Source organism: Gorilla gorilla, chromosome 16 (genome assembly GCF_029281585.2).
Source record: "Gorilla gorilla gorilla isolate KB3781 chromosome 16, NHGRI_mGorGor1-v2.1_pri, whole genome shotgun sequence".
Lineage (NCBI taxonomy): Eukaryota > Metazoa > Chordata > Mammalia > Primates > Hominidae > Gorilla > Gorilla gorilla.
The window spans coordinates 68,612,808-68,635,409 of NC_073240.2; the positions used below are offsets into that span (position 1 = coordinate 68,612,808).

General features: G+C 57.0%; 1 protein-coding gene, 1 long non-coding RNA gene and 1 other non-coding gene across 4 annotated transcripts; 1 reads left to right on the forward strand and 2 right to left on the reverse strand.

Annotated features, from left to right (window-relative positions):
- Positions 1 to 5,189: 5,189 nt before the first annotated feature.
- Positions 5,190 to 13,912, forward strand: SKOR1 (SKI family transcriptional corepressor 1). 2 transcript variants are annotated; one of them, XM_031002337.3, is made up of 9 exons: positions 5,190 to 5,296; positions 5,523 to 7,731; positions 8,766 to 8,856; positions 9,781 to 9,888; positions 10,418 to 10,489; positions 11,879 to 11,953; positions 12,212 to 12,286; positions 12,797 to 12,862; positions 13,347 to 13,912. In XM_031002337.3, exons 1-9 carry the CDS (start codon positions 5,190 to 5,192, stop codon positions 13,439 to 13,441), a joined length of 2,898 nt encoding a protein of 965 aa, XP_030858197.1. In that variant the 3' UTR covers positions 13,442 to 13,912. The 2 variants fall into 2 exon arrangements, 1 of the variants encoding a protein (XP_030858197.1); XR_010131016.1 differs by lacking the exons at positions 5,190 to 5,296; positions 5,523 to 7,731; positions 8,766 to 8,856; ... (2 more) ...; positions 11,879 to 11,953; positions 12,212 to 12,286 and adding an exon at positions 12,293 to 12,384 and having other exon boundaries at positions 13,347 to 13,425.
- LOC129526869 (uncharacterized) lies at positions 9,145 to 12,801 on the reverse strand. Its single transcript, XR_008671679.2, has 3 exons — positions 12,555 to 12,801; positions 10,434 to 10,479; positions 9,145 to 9,870 (listed from the first exon to the last, which is right to left on the reverse strand). It is a non-coding gene; the product is annotated as an uncharacterized lncRNA (long non-coding RNA).
- A 5,600-nt stretch (positions 13,913 to 19,512) lies between the features above and the next one.
- On the reverse strand, positions 19,513 to 19,619 carry LOC115930989 (U6 spliceosomal RNA). Its single transcript, XR_004067564.1, has one exon. It is a non-coding gene; the product is annotated as a U6 spliceosomal RNA (small nuclear RNA).
- Positions 19,620 to 22,602: the final 2,983 nt, after the last annotated feature.

The following is a 22,602-nucleotide window of genomic DNA, read 5'->3' on the forward strand; positions in this document are numbered from 1 at the left end:
TCCAGAGTCCGGCTCTCCGACCCCTGGTGCCACCGGGCAGCGGATAAAAGAGAGAGAATCTTCAATAATGGGGGTCAGGAAGGCCAAGGGCAGCGACGCCTGCCAGCTCCGGACAGGGCCTCAGGACCCAGAGCCCCCACTGAGGAAGAGGGGTCCCGCCCATCCCTTCGGAGCCTGGGTTGCGGTCCCAGCTCTGCCACTCACTGCCTGCCTGAACCTGAGCAAGTGCCCTGGCTGTGCCAGGCCTTCCTCCTCTACATCGTCTAATGAGGGCGATACTGAAACGCAGCGCTGCGCCCTCCTTACCGTCCCTTCTTCAAGCTAGGCTCTCTCTGCAGCGTGCCAAGCACCACTTTTTGAGTCTAGGAGATCAGCTTGCGTCCCTTGTGGGCTGAGGGCCTTGGCTAGGAAGAAGGGCAGGGGTTGGCTTCCACTGCCGGATCCTCAGTTTCCTGCCTGTAAAATGGGAATAAGTGGTTCCTATCTATTCCCAGGGCCCTTGTGAGAATCGGCTCTGCAATCGGTAAAGTGCGGTCCGCGGTGATATTAACCCGCCGGACGCCGGCCCATAGTAGAGCCCGAGCTCCTACCCCCACGACCTGCTCCCAGGTGCCCAGCCCTGAGCAGCGGGGCTTCCCCAGCCTCTGTCCACGCGCCTTTCTCCAGCTCAGACCAGGTACAGGAGCTGGGTGGGTCTCCTGGCACTGGCCAGAGCGCGGGGAGCTGTCCGTAGCTTGGTGCTGAACGGGGACGCAGAGTAGACGCTGCACACCCCCTGGTGCGGGGCGGTACCCTTTGTCTAAGAGGTCCTGGGGGCCCCCCGCGGCCGGGCTGCTGGAAACGGAGGCGTCTTTGGCCCTCGCTGTACAACAGAGGCAGGACAGGCAGGTCCTGCTCAGGGGGACCCAGCCCATCCTCTCTTTCCTCCCACCCCCCAGCACCCTGGGGGCGTCCTGGCTCCAGGATCGTTGTCACCACCATGCCGAATTCTGAGATGCCTTTTAAAAAATCATTAGGAGGCTAAGAATAATTACCGAACGAGATTGTAATTATGGGGTGGGGGAGCCTGGGCCGAGGGAGAGGGAATGAGCTGGCGGGGACTTGGGGGCAGCTCTCGGACTGGGAAGGAAAATAGGTTCCTGTGTTCTCCCCAGGGAAGGTGTGGGAGGAAAGACAGCGGGATAGTTGGAGCGGGACAGAGGCACAGCCTGGGAAAGACACCCGAATGGAGGGGCCAGAGGCAGAAAGAAAGGGGCCGAGCGGGTTCCAGGACTCCCCTGGGAGAAAAGGGAAAGGCAGGGAGATCTGAGACAGAAAGACCGGAACTGAGGAGGGGGAAGAGGGCAAGAACCCGATCTAAAAAAGACCCTCAGAGGAGACAGAGCCCACAAACTTGGGAGAGGTTTTCGGGGCCTAGGAGAACGGTAACCTACGTCAGCCAGGGTAGCCGGGAAGAAGGCAAAGGAGTCTGTGGGCTGGGCCTGCCCTCTCCTCAGTCCCTGCACCAGGCCTGAGCTATCGGTTCGCGCTTCCAGAGTCCCTTCCCAGGGTCTCTGCGAGCCAGGAGGGAAAGGAAGAGAGGGGAGAAGTGGAGGAAAAGGGGAGACACGCCCCAGAGGAGTTGGAACGCAGGAGGGAAAGGGGACCATACCCGGTAGCCCGAGGGAAAAACGAGGCGAGGGGGGAGAAGGCGACCCCGCGCCGCTACCCGCGGAAGATTTATGGCGCCTCCCGGGTTCCAAGGACAGGCTGCGTTCGTCGCTGCTGCCACCGCCGGTAGTCGCCGTGGCCGCTGCGCCCCCTGCCCAGGCGGCCTGTCGCGCCCCAGGCCATCCCTGCCATTATTAACTTCTGTTTGATTAGGGTAATTGTTCAAACTTGGGCCGGACAGTATGATTAATTACAGTTTAATTAACGTGTCCATTAAGGACACTTAATGCCAGGGGGGCAGGGAGGGAGGTGGTGGAAGCGGCCAACGGGGCGCCTGGGTGCGGGCTAAGAGGGGCGGGGTGCGACTAGTAACTCAAACGAAGAAGTAGAGACAGATTGAGAGAGGAAGAGAAGGGGACCCAGTGGGGCGTTAGGGGAAAGAATGGTGAAGACGGAGAGACCGACTAAGACAGGAGAGGGATGGAGAGAAACGGAGCTTTGAGGAGAGAGAGGAGGTACCCAGGGGCGTCTGTAGCATCAGGGGACTGGACCTCCCCTTGGGGAAACTGGCTTAGCAGCGTTGAGAGCGTAGTTAACCTCAGATCACTCCCAACGATGACTTGGCTCCTGCCCTGGGCCTGTTGGTGACGGCGAAGGGAGGCATTCAAGGCCGAGGGCTCCCCAAACCTAGTTCCCAAGTCCCCTGCCCAGGGACGGAAACAGGAGAACGCCCCTCCTCAGGTTAAAGCTCTCTTGATACCTCCCACCAAAGTCAGGAGCATGGGAGAGGCAGATCTGCTCCTTCCCGGGTGCCATCCTCGCTGCCCTGCACCCAGGTCCCTGTCCCGGTCTCTGGTGACCCTAGTGGTTCCCCAGGGCCACTCTAGGCTCCACCACCCTGGCCCTCGCCTGCGGCCGGAAAGTGAAGTACTCCTCCCTGCGCCCGTTCCTCTTGAGTCCCCCTTAGCCCCATCACCCGGTTTTGGCCCAGACCAAAACTGGCTCCTTGGCCGGGAGCACTGGGCCTTCCCCACTTCGTTCTTGGGGACAAACTTTATGGCCCCAGGGCCTTTCCTCCCTCCTGGCCTCTCCAGCTAGAGCGGGACGCAGGTGCAGGGTGCTGGACGCAGGTGTGCGGCCGCTTACCTGGGGCGTGCAGGCCTTGGGGCTGCGGGGAGGCGGCGGGCGCCTCGCGTGGCCCGCGGGCGGGCGGACCCGGGGAGGGCGCTAGCGACTGCGCGGGCGGTGGGTGTGGCGCCCCGGCTCGCAGCTGTCAGGCGCGCCTGCCCCGCCACTCGGGCTGTGACCGCGCCGTCCCCGCCGCCGCGCCATGCGCTCCAGGCTTCGGCCTCTTCTTCCGGCCAGTCCCCGGCCTCCGGGTCAACGGCTCAGGGTTCGCATCTCTGCGCCCGGGGCCCCGGCGCCCCGCGCCCGCTGAGAGCGGGAGGGGCCACGGGTGGGAGCGCGGAGAACCAGGGAGCGCGGCTGTGCGCGCGCGCGGGGAGGGGCCGCGCCGTCACCCGGAGAGCCCGGCGGATCCCGGACTCCCGCCCGCCGCTCCTCCCGCCGCGCACCTCCGCTCACCGCTCGCCCGGCTCCAGCCGCCGCCGCACTGTGAGTACCCACGTCCGGTAGCCCGCCGCCCCCGCGCTCTGCCCCTGCAGCTTTTTTTTTCGTTTAGTTCTGATTTGGGCTCCTGTGGCTGTTGTTTTTATGATTATACCTAAAGACACCACCGCCTCGCTCCCACCACTGCCAGTCTCCCGCTTCGCTGCCCTCCCCAAGCTCGTCCATCTAGCTCCGGGAGCCGACGGGGGTTCCCCAAGCTGCTCTGCCTGCTGCTCCTTGTCGCTGCATATGGCCCTTCGCCTGTGCTTTCCGCTTTGGCCCCCGAAATTCCGTTCCTTTCCTAGGGACCCCCTTCTTCTGACTCCGGGCCCGGACCCCCCTCCTCTCACTCAGGGAAAACCGCGCAGGGACCCAGGACCCTCAACTGGGGTACGCTCTCGGCTCGGGCGCTGTCTTCACTGTATGCGGGCCAGGCATAGTTGCCGATTTCGAGAAACCGAGAAGCTGTCATTTCCCAGCGCTGCGCGCCCTCCAGCCACCTCCAGGAGGGCGCGAGGCTTGTCAGCCGGGGAGTTAGGACAGTGTTTTTGCCTCCTACAATGATATAAAGGACTTCAACGCGAAATAAGGGTCAGCTTATTTTAGTTCGATCCTCGGAGATAAAGATGAAACAGACAGATAATACATAAATAGCTTGATACTTGAAGAAGGTACAAAACAGATGAGAGAAAGAGGAACGAGCCGGCAGAGACAGCTCAGGGACAGATAAGATCGACAAATGAGGGTCTCCTAGACAAATAGAGAAGAAGGGAGAGAGACAGATAAACAGAAGATTCCAGTCTCCTTGCTGAAGGCTTTTGAACTGGGATCCCCTGTCTGGAGCTGCCCCTCTGAAAACGGAGTTACATTCAGGGCCGACCGCAGGGGAGGAGCCCTCAGGGTTGGGCTGCCCTGGCCGCAGGAGCGCCTGCAGCCTTGGGCCGGATGGGAGCCTGGCTTGTCTGAGGACATGTGGCTGGGTCAGGCGACCTAGAGGGCCCCAAACATCAGTCCCCAAGTGCCCCCGCTGCTGAGGTCTGCCTGCACAGCTCCCTCCCTGCCTCAGCCAGAAAGCAAAGTTGCAAGGACCAGCAGCAACTTTTGTGCCTGGAGCCTTGCAATGGCTACGAAGATGGCTGAGATTCCTTCCAGCCCATATGAGCCGGGACAGCGAGGCATGAAGGATACTCAGAGAGGTGATGCCCCTCAAAGAGGAAGCCCAGAGCCCCGAATCCTGCAGTTGGCCCGAGTGGGAAACGTATATCTGAAGGAGGAAAGCTCAAGGAGTGGGCGACTGGAAGCTAAGAAGTGGATCCCAACAAAGTTCCTTGAGAACCTCTCTGTCCCACACGTTGACCTCGGTGGAAACCAGCTTTGGTCTGGAATACAGCTAAAAATGCAGAAAATGTGGTTAGAACTGCAGGATCCTGGTCTCACTAATAGCTGGAAAGAAAACGGTTTATATATCCAGCCGAAATCTTTCTGCTCAACGAACGCGGGCGCCAGCCTTGAGAGGAGAAGCTCGGGTTTGTGGAAACTGGCAATGTTGTCCCCTGAAGCCGGCTAGGCACCGAGCTGGGTGCGGTGGGGGCCGCGCTAGGTCCGGGCGCGCACCGAGCGCTTTGGAAAGGGTCGGGTTCAGCACCGCGAACAGCGGTAGCCTCCGCCTCTCTCCTTCCCTGGCAGACACGGTTCCCTCCTCCTTCTCTCCACCCCCCTCTACCCCCTGCTGTCTGGAGATGGGCAGTGACCGCCCCTCCCCCCTCCCCACCCCTCCTTGCACTGCCCCCGCCCGCCCGCGTGCATGTGCGACTGAGCAGAGGGGCGGCCGATCCCCGAAGTCTGGGCTTCAGGACCCGGGCCGGCAGCACCGGCTGCGAGGGTTGCCGAAGGCGCACGGATCTGGGCGCTGAAAAAGCCTGGATTTGGCAATGGCTTTGCTGTGTGGCCTTGGGCAAGTCACTCTGCGTATCTGGGTTTCACTTCCTTCCCAATCCGAAAATGGGATTGGGTTCTTTGCAGCCCGGGCATTCTTGAGGTCTCCTTTACCCCTTCTCCTCCCCCAAGCCCCGGGGGCTGTTGTTAACGGCGCCAACATGGGTCTGAATAACAAAAGACGCCTGTCCAGGGGGTGAATGAGTTTGGACTCCCCACTGCCAAGTATCCCCCGCACGCCCAACTCGGCGCGCCCTGCTGGGCGGGCCCGAGCCTCGGCGGCGGCGCTGAAAATGGCTCATCTGCTCTCTGCTTTCTCTATTTCGCAGGAGCGGCGGCATGGAGGCTCTCACCACTCAGCTGGGGCCGGGGCGCGAGGGCAGTTCCTCGCCCAACTCCAAGCAGGAGCTGCAGCCGTACTCGGGCTCCAGCGCTCTCAAACCCAACCAGGTGGGCGAGACGTCGCTATACGGGGTGCCCATTGTGTCGCTGGTCATCGACGGCCAGGAGCGCCTATGCCTGGCGCAGATCTCCAACACCCTCCTCAAGAACTACAGCTATAATGAGATCCACAACCGCCGCGTGGCCCTGGGCATCACGTGCGTGCAGTGCACGCCGGTACAGCTGGAGATTCTGCGTCGGGCCGGGGCCATGCCCATCTCGTCGCGCCGCTGCGGCATGATCACCAAGCGAGAGGCCGAACGCCTGTGCAAGTCGTTCCTGGGCGAGCACAAACCACCCAAGCTGCCCGAGAACTTCGCCTTCGATGTGGTGCACGAGTGCGCGTGGGGCTCGCGTGGTAGCTTCATCCCTGCGCGTTACAACAGCTCTCGTGCCAAGTGCATCAAGTGCGGCTACTGCAGCATGTACTTCTCGCCCAACAAGTTCATCTTCCACTCGCACCGCACACCCGACGCCAAGTACACGCAGCCCGATGCCGCCAACTTCAACTCCTGGCGTCGTCACCTCAAACTCAGTGACAAGTCGGCCACAGACGAACTGAGCCATGCTTGGGAGGACGTCAAGGCCATGTTTAATGGCGGCACGCGCAAGCGGACATTCTCCCTACAAGGAGGCGGCGGAGGCGGTGCCAATGGCGGGTCGGGTGGGCAGGGGAAGGGTGGTGCTGGCGGCGGTGGCGGCCGTGGCCCAGAGTGCGGTGCAGAGATGGCCCCAGGCCCGCCGCCCCACAAAAGCCTGCGCTGTGGCGAAGATGAGGCTGCCGGGCCTCCGGGGCCACCTCCACCCCACCCGCAGCGCGGACTTGGCCTGGCGACTGGAGCTAGTGGCCCGGCGGGCCCAGGAGGGCCCGGTGGCGGCGCCGGCGTACGAAGCTACCCGGTGATCCCGGTGCCCAGCAAAGGCTTTGGGCTCCTGCAAAAGCTGCCCCCACCACTTTTCCCCCATCCTTACGGCTTCCCTACGGCCTTCGGTCTATGCCCCAAAAAGGACGACCCGGTTTTAGGCGCGGGCGAGCCAAAGGGCGGTCCTGGCACTGGGAGCGGCGGCGGCGGCGCGGGAACAGGCGGGGGTGCGGGGGCCCCGGGAGCCAGCCACTTGCCCCCGGGGGCAGGGGCGGGCCCGGGCGGCGGCGCCATGTTCTGGGGGCATCAACCCTCCGGGGCAGCCAAGGACGCAGCGGCAGTGGCTGCAGCGGCCGCCGCCGCCACTGTGTACCCGACGTTTCCCATGTTCTGGCCAGCAGCAGGCAGCCTCCCGGTACCGTCCTACCCCGCTGCTCAGAGCCAAGCCAAGGCCGTGGCGGCAGCCGTGGCGGCGGCAGCGGCGGCGGCAGCGGCAGCTGCTGGCAGCGGTGCCCCAGAGCCCCTGGACGGTGCCGAGCCAGCCAAAGAGAGTGGCCTCGGCGCGGAGGAGCGCTGCCCGAGCGCTCTGTCCCGCGGGCCTCTGGACGAAGACGGCACGGACGAGGCGCTGCCACCGCCCCTGGCCCCGCTGCCCCCGCCGCCCCCGCCGCCCGCACGCAAAGGCTCCTACGTGTCGGCCTTCCGGCCGGTGGTCAAGGACACCGAGAGCATCGCTAAGCTCTACGGGAGCGCCCGGGAGGCGTACGGCGCGGGGCCTGCTCGGGGGCCGGGACCCGGCGCTGGGAGCGGCGGCTACGTGAGCCCGGACTTTCTGAGCGAGGGCAGCTCCAGCTACAATTCCGCCTCGCCCGACGTGGACACCGCGGACGAGCCCGAGGTGGACGTGGAATCCAACCGCTTCCCCGACGACGAGGGCGCCCAAGAGGAGACCGAGCCCAGCGCACCCAGCGCAGGGGGTGGCCCAGACGGTGAACAGCCCACTGGACCCCCTTCCGCCACCTCCTCTGGCGCGGACGGTCCCGCAGACTCTCCCGACGGCGGCAGCCCCCGCCCCCGGCGCCGCCTCGGGCCACCCCCAGCTGGCCGGCCCCCATTTGGGGACTTGGCGGCCGAAGACTTGGTGCGGAGATCTGAGAGGAGCCCGCCAAGCGGCGGCGGCGGCTACGAGCTGCGAGAGCCTTGCGGGCCCCTAGGAGGCCCCGCGCCGGCCAAGGTGAGCCCCGCGCCCGCCCCGCCAGTGGCGCCTTCCCAGTTACCCTGTGCGCTGCAGGGCTGCGGGGCCGGGCGGAGAACGGGAATTTTGTTCCGCGCAGGCGTGGGAGCGGCAGGCCCCGGCCACTCTCCGCAGGGCCAGCTTTGGGCGCGCTGCGAAACTGGGCCCATCCGCACCCTCCAGTGAGGGTTTCGAAGGGAAGGGAAGCTGGGGGCGGGGGGAGGACTGGGGAACTTGTGTGCTTTGTTTTTGTTGATGGGAATGGGGAGGAGACCGGCAGAGACTGCCAGACACAGAGACAGAAAAGGGATGTGGAGAAAGAAAGAGGAGGTAAGAAAGGAACCCAGAGCCAGAGAAAAGCGCTCGCCCGGGTGGGCATCACAGCCCCAAGGAAGAGGAGAAGAGAGGACAGTGTGGCCTCTCCCTGAGTCGGGCCCCAGCAGTACCGGGTCCCCGGAATCTCCCACCACCCCAACTCGCAGTTTTCCGAGTTTCTTCGCACTCCCGCCTTGGGAACCACAGGGTTCGTTGCTGGGAAGCTGTCTCGGGACCGCGTGCAGAGCGGGAGGGGGGCTCTCAAGTTGGCAGGGCCGGGGCTTGAGGGGCAGGATGCAGCCAGGCTGGAGTCGTTGGCCATTTTGAAAGTGAGTGCGCATACCTGTACATTCGGTTCATTAAAACACGAATCATTAACCGGATGCGAAAGGCGTCATTTATGCCGCGGACGGGGCACCGGCGGGAGGGAAAATGCCTAAAAGGAGGCGGGTGCAGAGGGTGGAGGACACTTTGAATGCCCCTTGGCTTGGGAGCCGCTTTGTGTTTAGAGTAATTTTCCCGCGGGCGCTAACAATTACCCTGAATCTACAAGGGGGCAAGGGTGCGCCGCGTGCGTCACTGTGCCCGCTCAAGTCCAGCGGGCGCACCAACCTTTGCCACTCCCTCGGCTTTCCCTCTTGGCCGCGGGGTAGGGCTGGGCGTCTTCGGGCCGCCGCAGGGCGCCCCCCTAATCGCCTGTCATTTCTCGGCCGTCGCAGGTGTACGCGCCCGAGAGGGATGAGCACGTGAAGAGCGCGGCGGTGGCGCTGGGGCCCGCGGCCTCCTACCTCTGCACCCCCGAGGCCCACGGTAACGCCTGTCGCGGCCGCTGGCCACTGTAATGGGGGGACCGCAGACAGAGGGCCGGGGTCAAGGAAGGCCTGCGAAGAAAGACAAGGAGAGAGACGCAGAGAAAGAGGGAGAGGGAAAGAAAAATAATGAAAACAAGGAAGCTAAGCTAGTAATCCCAACAACTTCCAATCTTTAGTTACTTAAAAACAACAGTGACAACACGCCGTCTCCACCACACGCACACACATGCTGCAGTACACCCAGACATGGCGTTAAACCCTTAACAAAATCACGCCCGACACGGCCTTCAAGTCCTCTCATTTATTCAGCAAGTGTGTTTGGCCGCGGGGTCCCCTTTGGCTAGGCCGGATCGGGGCGGAGGATGGGGGCACATGGCCGCGCGCTTGGGTACCCCAGAAGCGCCAGGGTAGCTGAGGCCCAACGCGGGGTGGTGGGGGCCGCCCTGCACTTGCGCGCCTTACCAGGTTCCTCACAGAGGAGGGGTTGGGGGCCGCGGAAAATCGGGCAGGTCGAGGCAGCCGAACCCCGGACGATGTCCCCCCACCCACCCCGAAGGTCGCAGCCTGGGCCGCGTTCTCGGCAGGAGTCGGGCGGACAGACCCGGCGGCCACGCGCGCTCGCGGTGCCCCAGTATCTGCGCGCGATGTAGGTCGCTCGTCCCTGGTGGGCTCGGCTGCTCGCCTTGCTCTTTTCCAAGGGGCTGGGGCGGGGGCCTGAAGCCCGGAGATGTGCAGACCAGGCGAGGGGGTGGAGGGTGCCCGGCCCAAAGCCTCAGGGCGCGCTCCTGGGCGCACAGCCGGGAACCAGAGGCGGCCACGACGCTTTTAATTAGGGCTCGGGCGCCCCAACCGCGGCAGCTCCGGCAGTATCCGGGTCACGGTTTCTTTGCCTCTCCTTGAAACTCGGTTTATTGCCTTCAAGAGCCAGATAAGGAAGACAATCACTCGCCCGCCGATGATTTGGAAACGAGGAAATCCTATCCAGACCAAAGGAGTATCTCCCAGCCAAGTCCTGCAAATACAGACAGAGGTGAGCCAGCCCTTGAACCCATCGCTCCCCACCGCACCCAGGAGCTGGGACCCAGGTCGCCCAGGTTCCCAGAGGCTTGCGAGAAAGGCTTTTAATCAAGTGTAAGCGGCTGCCAGTCTTCTTCCTCGGCGAGCAGATAAATATTTAACGCGAGCAGGGTGCAGGCCAGGTTTTCTGAATTGCTGCCTTCTTGGTGGGTTTGAGGTTCTTTCAGGTAAGGGCAGAGGATGTACTAAAAGGAAATGGAGGGACGTCCTCACCCACATAAAACAGGTCAAAGGGCATTTCCTGCCCTTAGATGGCCCATCTTCGCTGGGCCTCCTCCTCCAGGGGTCACTCTCCTACTCTCTACTGTAATGTCCTAGAAGGTGGGTAGTACTGGATGCCTGTAACTGTCTCCTCTAAAGGCAGAAGGAGACCTACCCTCTAGGGTAGGTCCCTGACTCGATGTGGTTCCTGGGAAGCTCACCCCTCCCCTCTCAAGGGCTTTCCCAGGACAGAACCCCTCTTACCTGCCCTTGTATCCCAGGCGAAGATGGGCTTACCTTGGATGTCACAGGAACTCATTTGGTGGAGAAAGATATCGAGAACCTGGCCAGAGGTGAGGATAAATTTGTGAAAAAGGTGTACGCTGTGCTTGAGAGTGATGGGTCATTCCTGTAGAGGGGTGTTATCCCTGTAGGGGGTGAGTGTGGAAAAGACACTCACCAAGGCCTTGGGGGCATGACTTTTCCTTTCTTTGGGTGGAAAGTATGATCCTCTGAACACATTACCCTGGCACAGAGGTATGTATGTGTGGGTAGAGCATGGGAGTAAAACAAACCCCCAGAAGTTTATTAGAAGTTTGGGTTCCCAAGGCCCCGGTCTGTCTGAATAGCCTTGCCAGAAAGAGAAATGAGTAACGATGATCAGAATTTTTGATGCCTGTGGACAATCAGACAGGACAGTCTGGGTCCGCTAAACTCAATGGAAAACAGGATTTCAATGCAGGATTGCAGGGAAGCATTTATTTTAGGAATGTGAGAGGTGTTTTTCTTTCTCCTGGCATTGAGGTATAACCACCTCCACCTTACCCTAAATGGAGTGTGGATGGAGCTTGTTTGCAGAATGGGGATCCCTGTGTTACTGCTCAGCCTGTAAGGAGGAGACTATGGCTTGGGGTGCAGAGTAGGGGAGTCCCTAGCCCCACTTTGCCTTTCTACCTTCCATTCTTGCATTTCAGAGGAGCCTCTCCTGGAGGAGGGCCCAGATACCAATGACCTCATGGTCAGGGCAGTTGCCACATCTATCCCTCTGGAGTTGGTTCTGAGGGCACTAACAGAGGCCTCTACACCTAGCTCCCTGCCCCTCAACTAGCCCATAGATGGTCTTGGGAATTTGTGGCAGGAGGAAGACAAACATTGGTGGTCTTCCATTCTTCCTAGTTACAGATTTACAGAAAATGCCATTACCTTCAAAATCACTGGTGCTTTATAGTGAGGGTTCTTAGCATGGATTTGGCAGTCTTCAGACCTCCTGAAATTGTAGGCAAACTGTTGTATGTGTATTTTTCTGGGAAAGGTGTCCAAGGCTCTGACCAAAGCCTCCCTGATTTATATTGAAAGGGCGGCGGTGCGGGGGGAGGTCCGGGCCGGGGCGGGGGCGGGGTCTGTCACTTGAAGTGGGAAATCAAGTTTCCTTGGGCCAGCCTCTTAGGTTAGGGAGTTAGGAACAACTTAAAACAGTTGCCCAGCTGCATAGTTCCTGGAGCCAGGGCCTAGATTCCACCGTCCTGAATTTATTCTCCTGGGCATCCTACCCACAGCCCAGTTTCTTCACCCAAATCCTTTGAATGCAGTTGGTAAAGCCAGAGAGCGGAGGGCCTCCACCTACTGGTCATCCTTCTCAACTCTCCTTTCAGGGTTGTTGGCCAAGGCAGAACCTGGGTACTTTCTAGGTCTCCTGAGCTCCAAATAACCCTGCTTTACCTCCCACTTTTCCCCTTTCACAGAGGAATTGCAAAAACTGCTCCTGGAACAAATGGAGCTCCGCAAGAAGCTGGAACGGGAATTTCAGAGTCTCAAAGGTACCCACTGCCATCCTGCCTCACCCCACCTCATCACCGAGCCTTCCACCAGGGTGCCCCGACCTACTCCGAAAGCCGGGTGCCAGGCAACTGGTACTAGGCGCCCTGCAGGAGACAAGAAACTGTCCTTTTCCAGGGCTGCAGGCGAATGGCTGGGTGGGAGTTGGGGGTAGGGGTGAAAGAGGGGGCCGGGAGTGAGAAAGTGGAGCCGGGAGAGGGGGCTGTGCGTAACAGCTCTCACTTAATCAATTTGCACAGATAATTTTCAGGATCAAATGAAGAGGGAATTGGCTTATCGAGAAGAAATGGTGCAACAGCTGCAAATTGTCAGAGGTAAGACAGGAGTCAGGTGAGCGCGTGCACAGGCGGTAACTGCCTCTCGTCTGGCAGGAGCCGCAATGTTGGCTCAGTCATTTGGATTTAAATTGAAGGTAATTTAACAATTATTTTTTTATTTAATATGCTTTGTATACTCTGATTAGCCTCAGAATGGCAAGCGAGCCCAGCAAACGGCTTGCAGGCATCATTACATGGAGTGATTGAACTTCTTATCGCGGCAATTTCCATGGTTTCTAAATTAAAAATCGAGGCGTAAAATTACCTGGGAAGTAATGCCTAAGTTTGCTTTAATTTTGGTTAGATCCGTCTGCCTTTAAGCGCCATCCCAGGCCATTTCCTTCCTCCGCCAGTCTGCAGTTAGGAGCTCCGGTACCCCCTCCCCCATCCCTGGAGTTGTTTCTGTGCGGAGCTTCGCCCTGGGGAGAGGAGGAAGCCCGGGCTGTGACCCCGGCCTTTCGGAGGGTGGTCTGCGTTTCCTCACTGGCCCCTCCCCTTGTCTTCCAGATACCCTGTGTAACGAACTCGACCAGGAGCGGAAGGCGCGCTATGCCATCCAGCAGAAATTGAAAGGTGCGGAAGCCGGGAAACAAAGATAGGAGGGGTGCTGGGTGCCGGCCGTGCTGTCGACTGAATGAATGAATAGTGGGACTAGTGAGGAAGGCCACGATCCACGTGGATCAGGATCTGTGAGGGAGAAAAGTGGGAACTGATTTTAACCGGAAGATTATTCTAGGATGGTGGGGGTAAAAAGAAAGAGCCCCTTGGGCTTTGGACGTCAGAAAAATCTGCCTTCTAGTGCCAATTCTGGCTTTGAGCAGGTTGACTCCTCTCTTACGGTGCCTCAGTTTCCTCTTCTGTAAAATGGGGCTACTGAACCAGAGCAGTGGTTCTGAATCACCAGCCTTTGTCCTACCCTCCTGCCTCCTCCTGATCCGCTCGGTTGAGATTCCCTGACCCCAAAGGGTTGGTAAGGCCAGGGAGGGGAAAGGGTGGACTGCGCGGTGAGGTGAGCCTGGAGAGGCGCCCAGAGTGACCCTCGCGACTGTCTCCCCAGAAGCACACGACGCCCTGCACCACTTCTCCTGCAAGATGCTGACGCCCCGCCACTGCACTGGCAACTGCTCCTTCAAGCCCCCGCTGTTGCCCTAGGGCCGGCCTGGCCGCACCCCTGCGCCCTCAAGCCATGCTGCTCCTTGTAAATACCCGCTGCCGCGGCGGCCCTGAGCGAGGAACAAGCCATTCGGACCCGACCGATGTAACTACAGCCGCCCGTCCGCCCGCCTTCCTCCCGGGCTCCCCGGCCTTGCCCGCCCCCTCCCGGGCGTCCCTGTCCAGGGCCCCGGCTTGGTTTCCAAGTGTAAATACCGCCTCGCGCCTCAAATCCCCCTACCCCGTGTGAACTCTAGGGCATCGGACCTCAAGGGGTTAACTGGACAGACGGGGGGCGGGAGGGGAGAGCGCCCCCTCCCATTGTATAGCTTTGAACCCGATTGTGAATACAATGTAGCAACTTCGCTGGCGCCTGCCCCGCACTCCCCGTCCCGTCCACTTCTGAAACTCCTGTTCCTAATGACAAAGTGGCTATGTGCAATGGATATAAATGTACTGTGAGTCTCTCGGTTCAGTATTAGGTTCACTTTAATTTATTTATGCTGTAAGTTATTTTTGCTTCCTTCTCCTGGACCCACTTCCAGTCCCGTTTTGCATTCCCCTTTGGATTTTGCTTTGGCTATTTTTTGTTGTAACCTCTTGATGTAACAGCACTTTAAAAGGGCGACAACTGACTCACGAGATGGCAACCACCTGGAGCCTGTTTGGGGAGACCACCCTGTACCCGTGACTTTCGTTTTTAATAATAATAATAATAATAAAAGATGTCACTTCTGGGGCTACGGAGGTGGGAGTGCACCGGCGGAGTGGGGCGGGCGGAACACCGTGCAACAGGTGGGGGTGGGAGCCGCCCCGCGGGTTCTGGGGCTCCCAGGGTCAGAATCGGGCCTGCTCAAGTGGGCAGCAGCGAGCACTCAACCTCTCCACTGTGCCCTTCAGACACACTCAGTTTTCCCCCACAGGGCACTCCCTCTCCGCGTTTAGGACCCTCCCTTGGGCCCGGGATGGAGGAGGGGCATTACGTCACGGTCCTTAGCGCAGCGGTCCCCGGCTCTTTCCTCAAGCGCTCGAAGGCGCCGAGGGTTCATCCATGCCCATTTCCACGCCTGCCACACCGGGGAAGTTACCTCCGGGGCGCTCACAGACAGGGCGCCCTGCCGGGAATCCCAGGTTCAACCAGAATTGTCCCTTTAGATGGCGCGGGCACCGCCGGCCTGGCCTGGGAGCGCTGCGGCAGGGCGGAGGTCGCAGGGAGTAAGGTGGGTCTCCGCCGGGCAGGCTTGGAAAGGAAGGCGGGACTTGGAGAGCTCGGTCACAGACGGCCTCCCGTCTGCCCCGCCGCTACCCGAAAGGAGGGAACCCGGTCCGCATTTTCTGTTCGGTCCATTTTAGTTCGAGAGGGGCTAAGGACTCGCCGGGCCTCGGCTGGGGCGTCCGACGTCCGGGTCACGGTTGGCAAGGCCTCCCAGCGGCCTCAGTTTCCACAGCGTACCTCCTGCTTGGGCTACAGACGACGCTGCAAATTGCAGAACACTCTTTTTGCAGGGAGGAGAGTGTGGATGGAGTGAGAGAGAGCTCACGGCACAGGGAATCATTCAGCCTTGGCTTTCATTTCTCGCCCTCGGCTGGCTAGTGGGGGTCCCGGGTTGAGCCCTTCTTTTATCTTTCCTGGGTCTCCGTTTCGGCCTCTATGAAATAACACGCAGGCCTCTGTCCATGCGGCTCGTAGAAGGCGGGCGGCAGGCCCCGCGCCACCGGCCAGCAGCTCGGGACCGGGAGCCCTGGGCTGAGGGGGCCGGGAAGTTTCGTGGCGGGTTGTCTTGGTGGGCCTTGGACGGAGCCGGCGAGTAGGGGCGTGCTCTGGGCCTCCCCGAAGCTGTGCAGACGAGGAGTCCCGCTGCGCGGTACAGCCAGGAAGCCAGTCCCTAGAGTCCTCTGCGCTGGGGGTCGGAGCCTTGGAGTCCCAGGATGTTCTGAGGGCTAAGACCAGAGCGGACACAAAGGAGATAATAATGAAGAGGGCGCCGGCACATGGCGAAGCATCGCCTCCGGACAGGCCATCTCCGGGCAGGGCCCCTCTAGGGAGCGGGAACGTTTCATATGCATGGGACCCACCAGATCCGCTTTCCCCTGGACCCGTGGCGAAACTGAGGTCCAGAGAGGAAGAGACTGGAGTCTCCAGGCCGCGCCAGGGCCCGCGGAACTGCGACGGGGCGGGACAGCGCGGGTGTGGGAGTTTGCCGGCGCCTTTCCCCACCGCGGATTGCACCTTTGGAAGCCGCACTTTTCTTCTCTGTAAAATGGGCATAACCATTACCACCCAGGCAGGAAGTTCCGTGGCTGCGGCTCGACAGAGGAGCCAGGCAAATGCTCCTTCCCACCCTTCCTTCCCAACTCCCCCCAAAGTGGAAAAGCTCCTAGGCAGCTGGGGCCCTCCGGAAGGGACGTCCCATCTGGGCAGGAATCTCTGCGGACTGGAGTCGTAGGCGGATCCGACCCAGAAAGCTCAGTCGCAAAAACCCTCCCGGGCTTCGCGTCCCTTCAGAAGTGGTTTGTTCCCCCCAAAATGTTAATAACCAAACGATTGGTATGGATGTAATTATCAATAATTATACGAATTATTGCTGATTGCAGGGCTCGTAGCTACTTTAATTAGTTTACCAGATTCTAATTAAGTTAAATGAAACATTAATAGGGAAAATATGCTTTGAAAAAAAAAAAAAAACCCAGGATTTAAAAAAAGTCTATTTCTCGCCACAATGTTGCCACCTTGCGACAGATTTTAAGCATTACAGCCAACGCCCGAAGGCCCAGACCAGGGTGCCTGGGCTCCCAGGGAGAAAAAGTGGGGCCTGGAAGTTGGAGGAGGCAGTTGAACACAGAATATCCTGTGGGCTGTTCTCCTGGAGTGTTTGGTTTGGCCTGGTCCCCAGTGGTGCCTGCAGGAGGTCTGGCTCTGGAGTCCCAGGTCTGGGGTAAGGGACAAGAGTGCACGGAAGCCGGGGCCCCTCCTGGGATCCGCAGTGGGAAGATGATCTCTATCCCCACCTGTTCTGGCAAATCCAGAGTGAGAGACTGAGCAAAGTTGGAGCCGCCGTTGGAGACAGCATCAAGTGGGTTTATTTTTCACCCCCACGGGAAAAAGCAGTAAGTCCCTTCCCATCTCCATTTCCTCTGCAAATCAGGGTAACCTGTGTGCAAAAGCACCACTTAGAAGACCCCTTAACTCCTGGAGCACAGGTGACTCTGTGTTCTAGTGGCACTCGGTTCATGAGGCTAGCAGGGCACTCACCTCCCTTTGTTATTCTTGGTTGTAAGTGTCTGTTGCCCTAAGACTGAAAGTAAGTCCACAGCAGGGGTCACACCTTGCTCTTCCTTGCAATCTTCAACACAGGGCCCAGGGCTCCACAGGCACACAATACATGTCTAGATGAATGGCTTCCAACTTTGCGGTTCATCTAGGTGCTGAAAATGTCTGAGGGAAGGAATCCCTAGGTGCTTCTGGACAACAGCCACTGATAAGCAATTAAGCTCATTTGCACAAGGTTAATTAAACACAGGTTTACTGCTCAGAAAGAAGATCCTTCATCAATAGGATTCGTTTTGGGAGCAGGTATCAGGTAAGTGATTGTCAACCTAGAAAAGGAAAACTTTGTTCCTGTTCCAACTGTGTCCTAAAGAGGGTATTCCTTCACTCCGTCATACTTTTCCAGGTCACTGGCACACAGGTCCACCCATTCCTAGCTACCCTGCTCTAAAGCCTTGATCCATTGCAAACATGTGACTCCTGCCTTGAATTCAGAACACGAACAAAAGCAGAACTGGATCTGCATGCTCTTCCCATGAATTCTAAACAGCCTCATCTCCTCTCTCCATCCTCAGATGTTTGGCTAAGAGCACAAACTCTGGAGCCAGATTTACTGAGGTCTCAATGCTGCCCTGTCATTGATGAGTGACATTGGGCAAGTTGTTGAATCTCTCTGTGCCTTAGCTTCCTCATCTATAACATAGGGAGATTAACAGTACCTACTTCATAGAACTGTTTTCTGTTAATATATGTAAAGCACTGAGAACAGCTCCTGGCATACAAGAAGTGCTATTGTATTCATGTTTGCAAAGATTACAACTCCCTCTGAATTCACTTTCCTGAGACTCAAGCCAGGAATGTTTTTAGAGTCCCAAAATGTACCCCAGTCCATCACCCTCCTCTCCTCCAGGGGCCCAGAAAGGGGGCCTAGAAAGGAGGACAAACCAGTGCTTTTTCAAGCCTGGACTATTGAGCTTTCTGAAGACACATTCATAAGAATCTACAAGCACAGAGGTTGGAAGGGCATCCTGCAATGCCAATGCATGGACTATTGAGTTTCTGGAGACACATTCATAAGAATCTACAAGCAGAGAGGTTGGAAGGGCATCCTGCAACGCCAATGCATTGACTCTATGTGTCCAAAGAGGCGAAGACTTGCCCAAGTTCCCTCAGCAGGTTAGTGCAGAGGAAAGGAAGTCAGCCAGGTCTCTGGATTTTCTGGGGCTAGGAACTGCCTGTCTCTTTCCTAATTTCTGTTCTAATCTTTCCTTTTCTTTTTTTTTAAGTAGAGACGGGGCTTCACCTTGTTGGCCAGACTGGTCTCGAACCCCTGACCTCGGTATCCTCCCAGCTCAGCCTCCCAAAGTACTAGGATTACAGGCGTGAGCTACTGCGCCCGACCAGTTTCTTTAGAACAATCTCAACAGTCCTTTTTGGTCCAAGTCCTTCACTCTTGGATTCTATTTTACTCCCCATAACACCCCCTTCCACATACGTAGACTAATAATATTCCAGTCTGATGGATTGTCTGTGCTGAAGGAGAGGGAGCCACACCGACATTGGTCGTTTTCTTATTTGGCATCCCAAGGGAGACATTTAAAACTACTCACCCAATTGCCCAAGTGGCCTCCAAAGAACCAGATATCTCTAGGGGAAGAACAGAAATCCAGCCAACAAAGATTGTCCTGTAACGCCTTACATCGAAGGCCCAGAGCCAAGGAAGAGGCGGAGATGTCCCGCAGTCCCCTATTGTCGGCTGTTACCTGGAAAGGATCATTTCACCTCCACTGAAGAGAAAAGGAATGAGTCCTGAATGGAATGCTGCCCGGCAGCTCCCAGCGCCCGCTGGTAGAGTACCCGCCGCTGTCCCTGGGTGGCTCCGGGGCTTCGAGCCTGACAGTCCTCCTCCGGGGCGCCTGGAGGCTGGGAGCTGTGAGGCCGCTCCCGGCAGATCGACTGAGGTCCCAGTGGCCGCAGGGCCCACGTGCATGCTGAAGCACTAGCAAAGCAGTTGCACCATTTTTCTGTTGGAAAGATATTTCAGAAAACATTGCCTAAGTCATCGCAGGAAATCTGAATGTGGTTGGACTTTGTTTCCTCTTTGTCTTACCACTCAGGACTGTGTTTTTGTAACTCAATTACCTGAGACCTGGGTCCCGATCTTTTCAGGGTCTGTGCCTCTGTAAGTCTTATCAGGCTTTACCTCTCAGTGATTGGTGTAAAATGATGACAGTAAAACAGTAAAACCCACAGGGTGGGGCTGTCAGGAATTTTTTAAACATTATTTTACTTTTCCGCTCCCTCCCCCTTTTCTTTTCTTTTATTTATTTGGTCTGGAATATTTCAGTGAAATATTGGTGAAGCCCTTGACATATGGTAGATACTCATTAAGTGGTGGCTTCTTTTTTTTTTTGATTCAAAGGATTCTGTCATTCTTATTGCAAGTTCCTGATACGTTTATGGTTGCACTAGTTCCTGTTATGTTTCGAAGCTGAAATGGATCAACTTTGGCAAGACGAAATTTCCTTAAGTGTAAGGTACTGCAATACTCAGGATTGTGCAGAGGGAAGCAGAGGCAAGATGGGAAAGATCGCAAACTGCGGCCCGAGGGCCAGATGCAAAATGCACCGCAGAGATGAATCTGCCTAGGCCCCACCTCCTTCTATTCCGTCTCCTAGGACTACTACATTTTATTTGTGTTAAAAGATATCACCTGTAGATGAAAGGTGTTTTCAGTGGTAAACCGTGCACCAGCGTATAAACGTTGTGTAAAAGAAAAACAAACAGAAAAACAACCTGATGTAAAAATATGGAACGCTTCACGAATTTGCGTGTCATCCTTGCGCAGGGGCCATGCTAATCTTCTCTGTATCGTTCCAATTTTAGTATATGTGCTGCCGAAGCGAGCACGATGCTGGTTTCTTTCCACAAGATATATAAAGTCAAGAAATCGAAATACTTTAAAGTTACGGTAAGCAGATGATAGTCCATTTTAAAACTGCAAACTACCCAAGAAATTATCACTTTCTATGTCACATATTTTGTACTAATATATTTGTGTTTACAGTCAAATTAATTCTAATTATCTCTCTAACAGCCTTGCATCTTATATGCAAATATGAAGGAATCATGGGAAATAGGCCCTCTTCCTGCCCGACCTTGGCGCGCGCTCGGCGGGCGGTCACGCTCTGTCACGTGGTGCGTTTTGCCTGCGCGTCTTTCCACCGGGGCCGGGGAGGCGCGGAGGGATCAGACGCGGGCTCTTACTCAAACGCTGTGCCGGCGTGAGGCAGCGCCGATCCCCGAAACTACCGAGCCGTGTCTGCGCGACGCGAAAGCATTTTTGGAGCGAGGGGCCATGGTGCCCATGGGATTCCCACGGGTGTTCGACTCGGGACCCCGAAAAGGTTGCGAGTCGCTGGTTGGACCCTTCCCTGCGAGGGGACCCGAGAGACATGACCCTAGCGAGGCCTGGGGCCACCCACTGTGGGCCGGAAGGGGCCGACAGGGGTTGCGGCGGGGGATCGTGGGGAGGGTGGGCCAGGGCGCGCCTTCAGCTTCCCCTCGGCTTCTCGGAACTAGCTCTCTGCATTCCGAGCCCAGGCGATGAGGGTGTCTGCTTTGGGACGCAAACTTCCAGTAGTGGTGGAAGTCTGGGTAGGGTCACCACCGTTTGAGCCAACATTTAGAAAGAGCCAGGCGCTTAACCTAAATGGTGTAATTTCCCCCATTTTGCAGTTTAGCAAACAGGCTCTGGGAGGTTAAACCATCTGCTCCAGTGATCCTGCCACTGGTTAAAGTAGTTGGGATTTGGATGCGAGTCTGGTTTCAAAGACTTTTTTTTTTTTTTTTTTACGCAGTGGAGTTTGGAAAAGATTTGAGACCACAAGTGCAGCCTCCGCTTTCGTTGTTAGAGTTACTCCGGAAGCCCTGACCAGCTCAGACTTTCCTTCCTACTTCCATTCCTTCAACAAATATTGAACATCTGTGGTGTCAGCACCCGGGCTTCAGGGATGCGTGAGTGGGCAGGGTTGCTATGGTCATGGAGCTCGGTTCCAGCAGGGGAGCCAGGCAGACATGAAAGAGCCCTCTGGATGCCGAGACGTGTGCTGTGAAAGTGTGGCATAGAAAGTGCCTGGGGGATGATGGCCACTTCAGTGGGGGGCAAGAGAGAAGGTGACATTGGAGCTGTCATTGATGATAACGGCGGCAGCGCTGAGAGGACGGGGACCGAGATCCAGGCAGAGAACCTTGCAACCACCTGAGTCAGTGTCACCCATCTGGGCCAGCCCTTCACGGGAGACCACTGTGGTGGTAGTTGCTGCTCCCAGCAGTGCTGTGGCTCAGTACTGAGAGAGGGGAGGGAGCTGGGGAGCCGCTGCCAGGGAGTTCGGGCTTTGGAGGCTTGAGTTCTCCCCACTCGGTACGCCTCTTCAGTGAAATGGAAGTCATTTGACTAGCTTCTCATCTGACCTGACTAAATAAGCAGTAGGCAAACGCAAACCTCAGAATGCTAATATGGCCTTTATTGAGTGAAAAGAGCTAATTTGGACAATGATGTTTACCTCAGATTTACAAAAGAGAATTGCAAATAACCAAAAAGCACATTAACATGGATGGGAGATGATGCTAATCTTCAATTAGCATCCACATTTTTATTCATTTATTTAGAACAGGTAGGGCTGGTGGTTTCATAAATGCCTTATTGTGGAAACTAGCATGAGATAGACCTAGTTATTGGTTCAACATTTCTGGCTACATGAGCATGTGTTACTTTGAGCCAGAGGTAGATTTTTTTTGTTGTTGTTTGTTTTTTTGAGATGGAGTCTCGATCTGTCACCCAGGCTGGAGTGCAGTGGTGCAATCTCAGCTCACTGCAACCTCTGCCTCCTGGGTTCAAGCAATTCTCCTGCCTCAGCCACCATGCCAGGCTAATTTTTGTATTTTCAGTAGAGACGGGGTTTCACCATGTTAGCCAGGCTGGTCTGGAACTCCTGACCTCAGGTGATCCACCCGCCTTGGCTTCCCAAAGTGCTGGGATTACAGGCGTGAGCCACCATGTCTGGACTCTTTTTTTTGAGATGGAGTCTCACTCTGTCACCCAGGCTGGAGTGTGGTGGTGTGATCTTGGCTCACTGCAACCTCTGCCTCCTGGGTTCAAGAGATTCTCCTGCCTCCACCTCCCAAGTAGCTGGGACTACAGGCTCACTATCATGCTGGGCTAATTTTTTTTTTTTTTTTTTTTTTTTTTTTTTTTGAGTCAGAGTCTCACTCTCTTCAGCAGGCTGGAGTGCAGTGGCATCATCTTGGCTCACTGCAACCCCTCCTCCCAGGTTCAAGCAATTCCCCTGCCTCAGACTCCTGAGTAGCTGGAACTACAGGTGTGTGCCATCACCCCCGGCTAATGTCTGTGTTTTCAGTAGAGACAGGGTTTCGCCATGTTGGCTAGGCTGGTCTCAAACTCCTGACCTCAAGTGATCTGCCTGCCTCAGCCTTCCAAAGTGCTGGGATTAAAGGCGTGAGCCACCGCGCCCCGCCAATTTTTTGTCTGTTTTTTCTTGTCGAGCAGTTTTGCAGAGGAGAAAGATCTGAGTTGTAGTTCTCATTCCACCTGGAACTGTTTGTGACCTTGGCCTGCTCCCTGTACCTCTCTATCTCTGGTTCTGTTTTAGCTTCTGCAAAGTGAGGAAACTACCCTAGAGATGATCCTTGACATTTTTCAGCTTTGAAATGCTGGCATTCTTGCAACTGGATAACTGAAGGACGTTTTTGGATAATTGTAATTTTCTGATATTCTGCATTCTCCCAGTACCATGAAAAAAAATAATAATTAGCAAGATGTAAAAATTCAAGAGGGTTTTTGTTTTCTCTTTGAGAAGGGTGAAGCAAGCTG

Excerpts from the sequence above, each read along its gene's own strand:
- SKOR1 (XM_031002337.3), top strand. The coding sequence starts at position 5,190 with ATGGCTTTGCTGTGTGGCCTTGGGCAAGTCACTCTGCGTATCTGGGTT. Across the intron at positions 12,287-12,796 it reads ACAGCTGCAAATTGTCAGAG|ATACCCTGTGTAACGAACTC; the intron begins GTAAGACAGGAG and ends CTTGTCTTCCAG. Across the intron at positions 12,863-13,346 it reads CATCCAGCAGAAATTGAAAG|AAGCACACGACGCCCTGCAC; the intron begins GTGCGGAAGCCG and ends CTGTCTCCCCAG.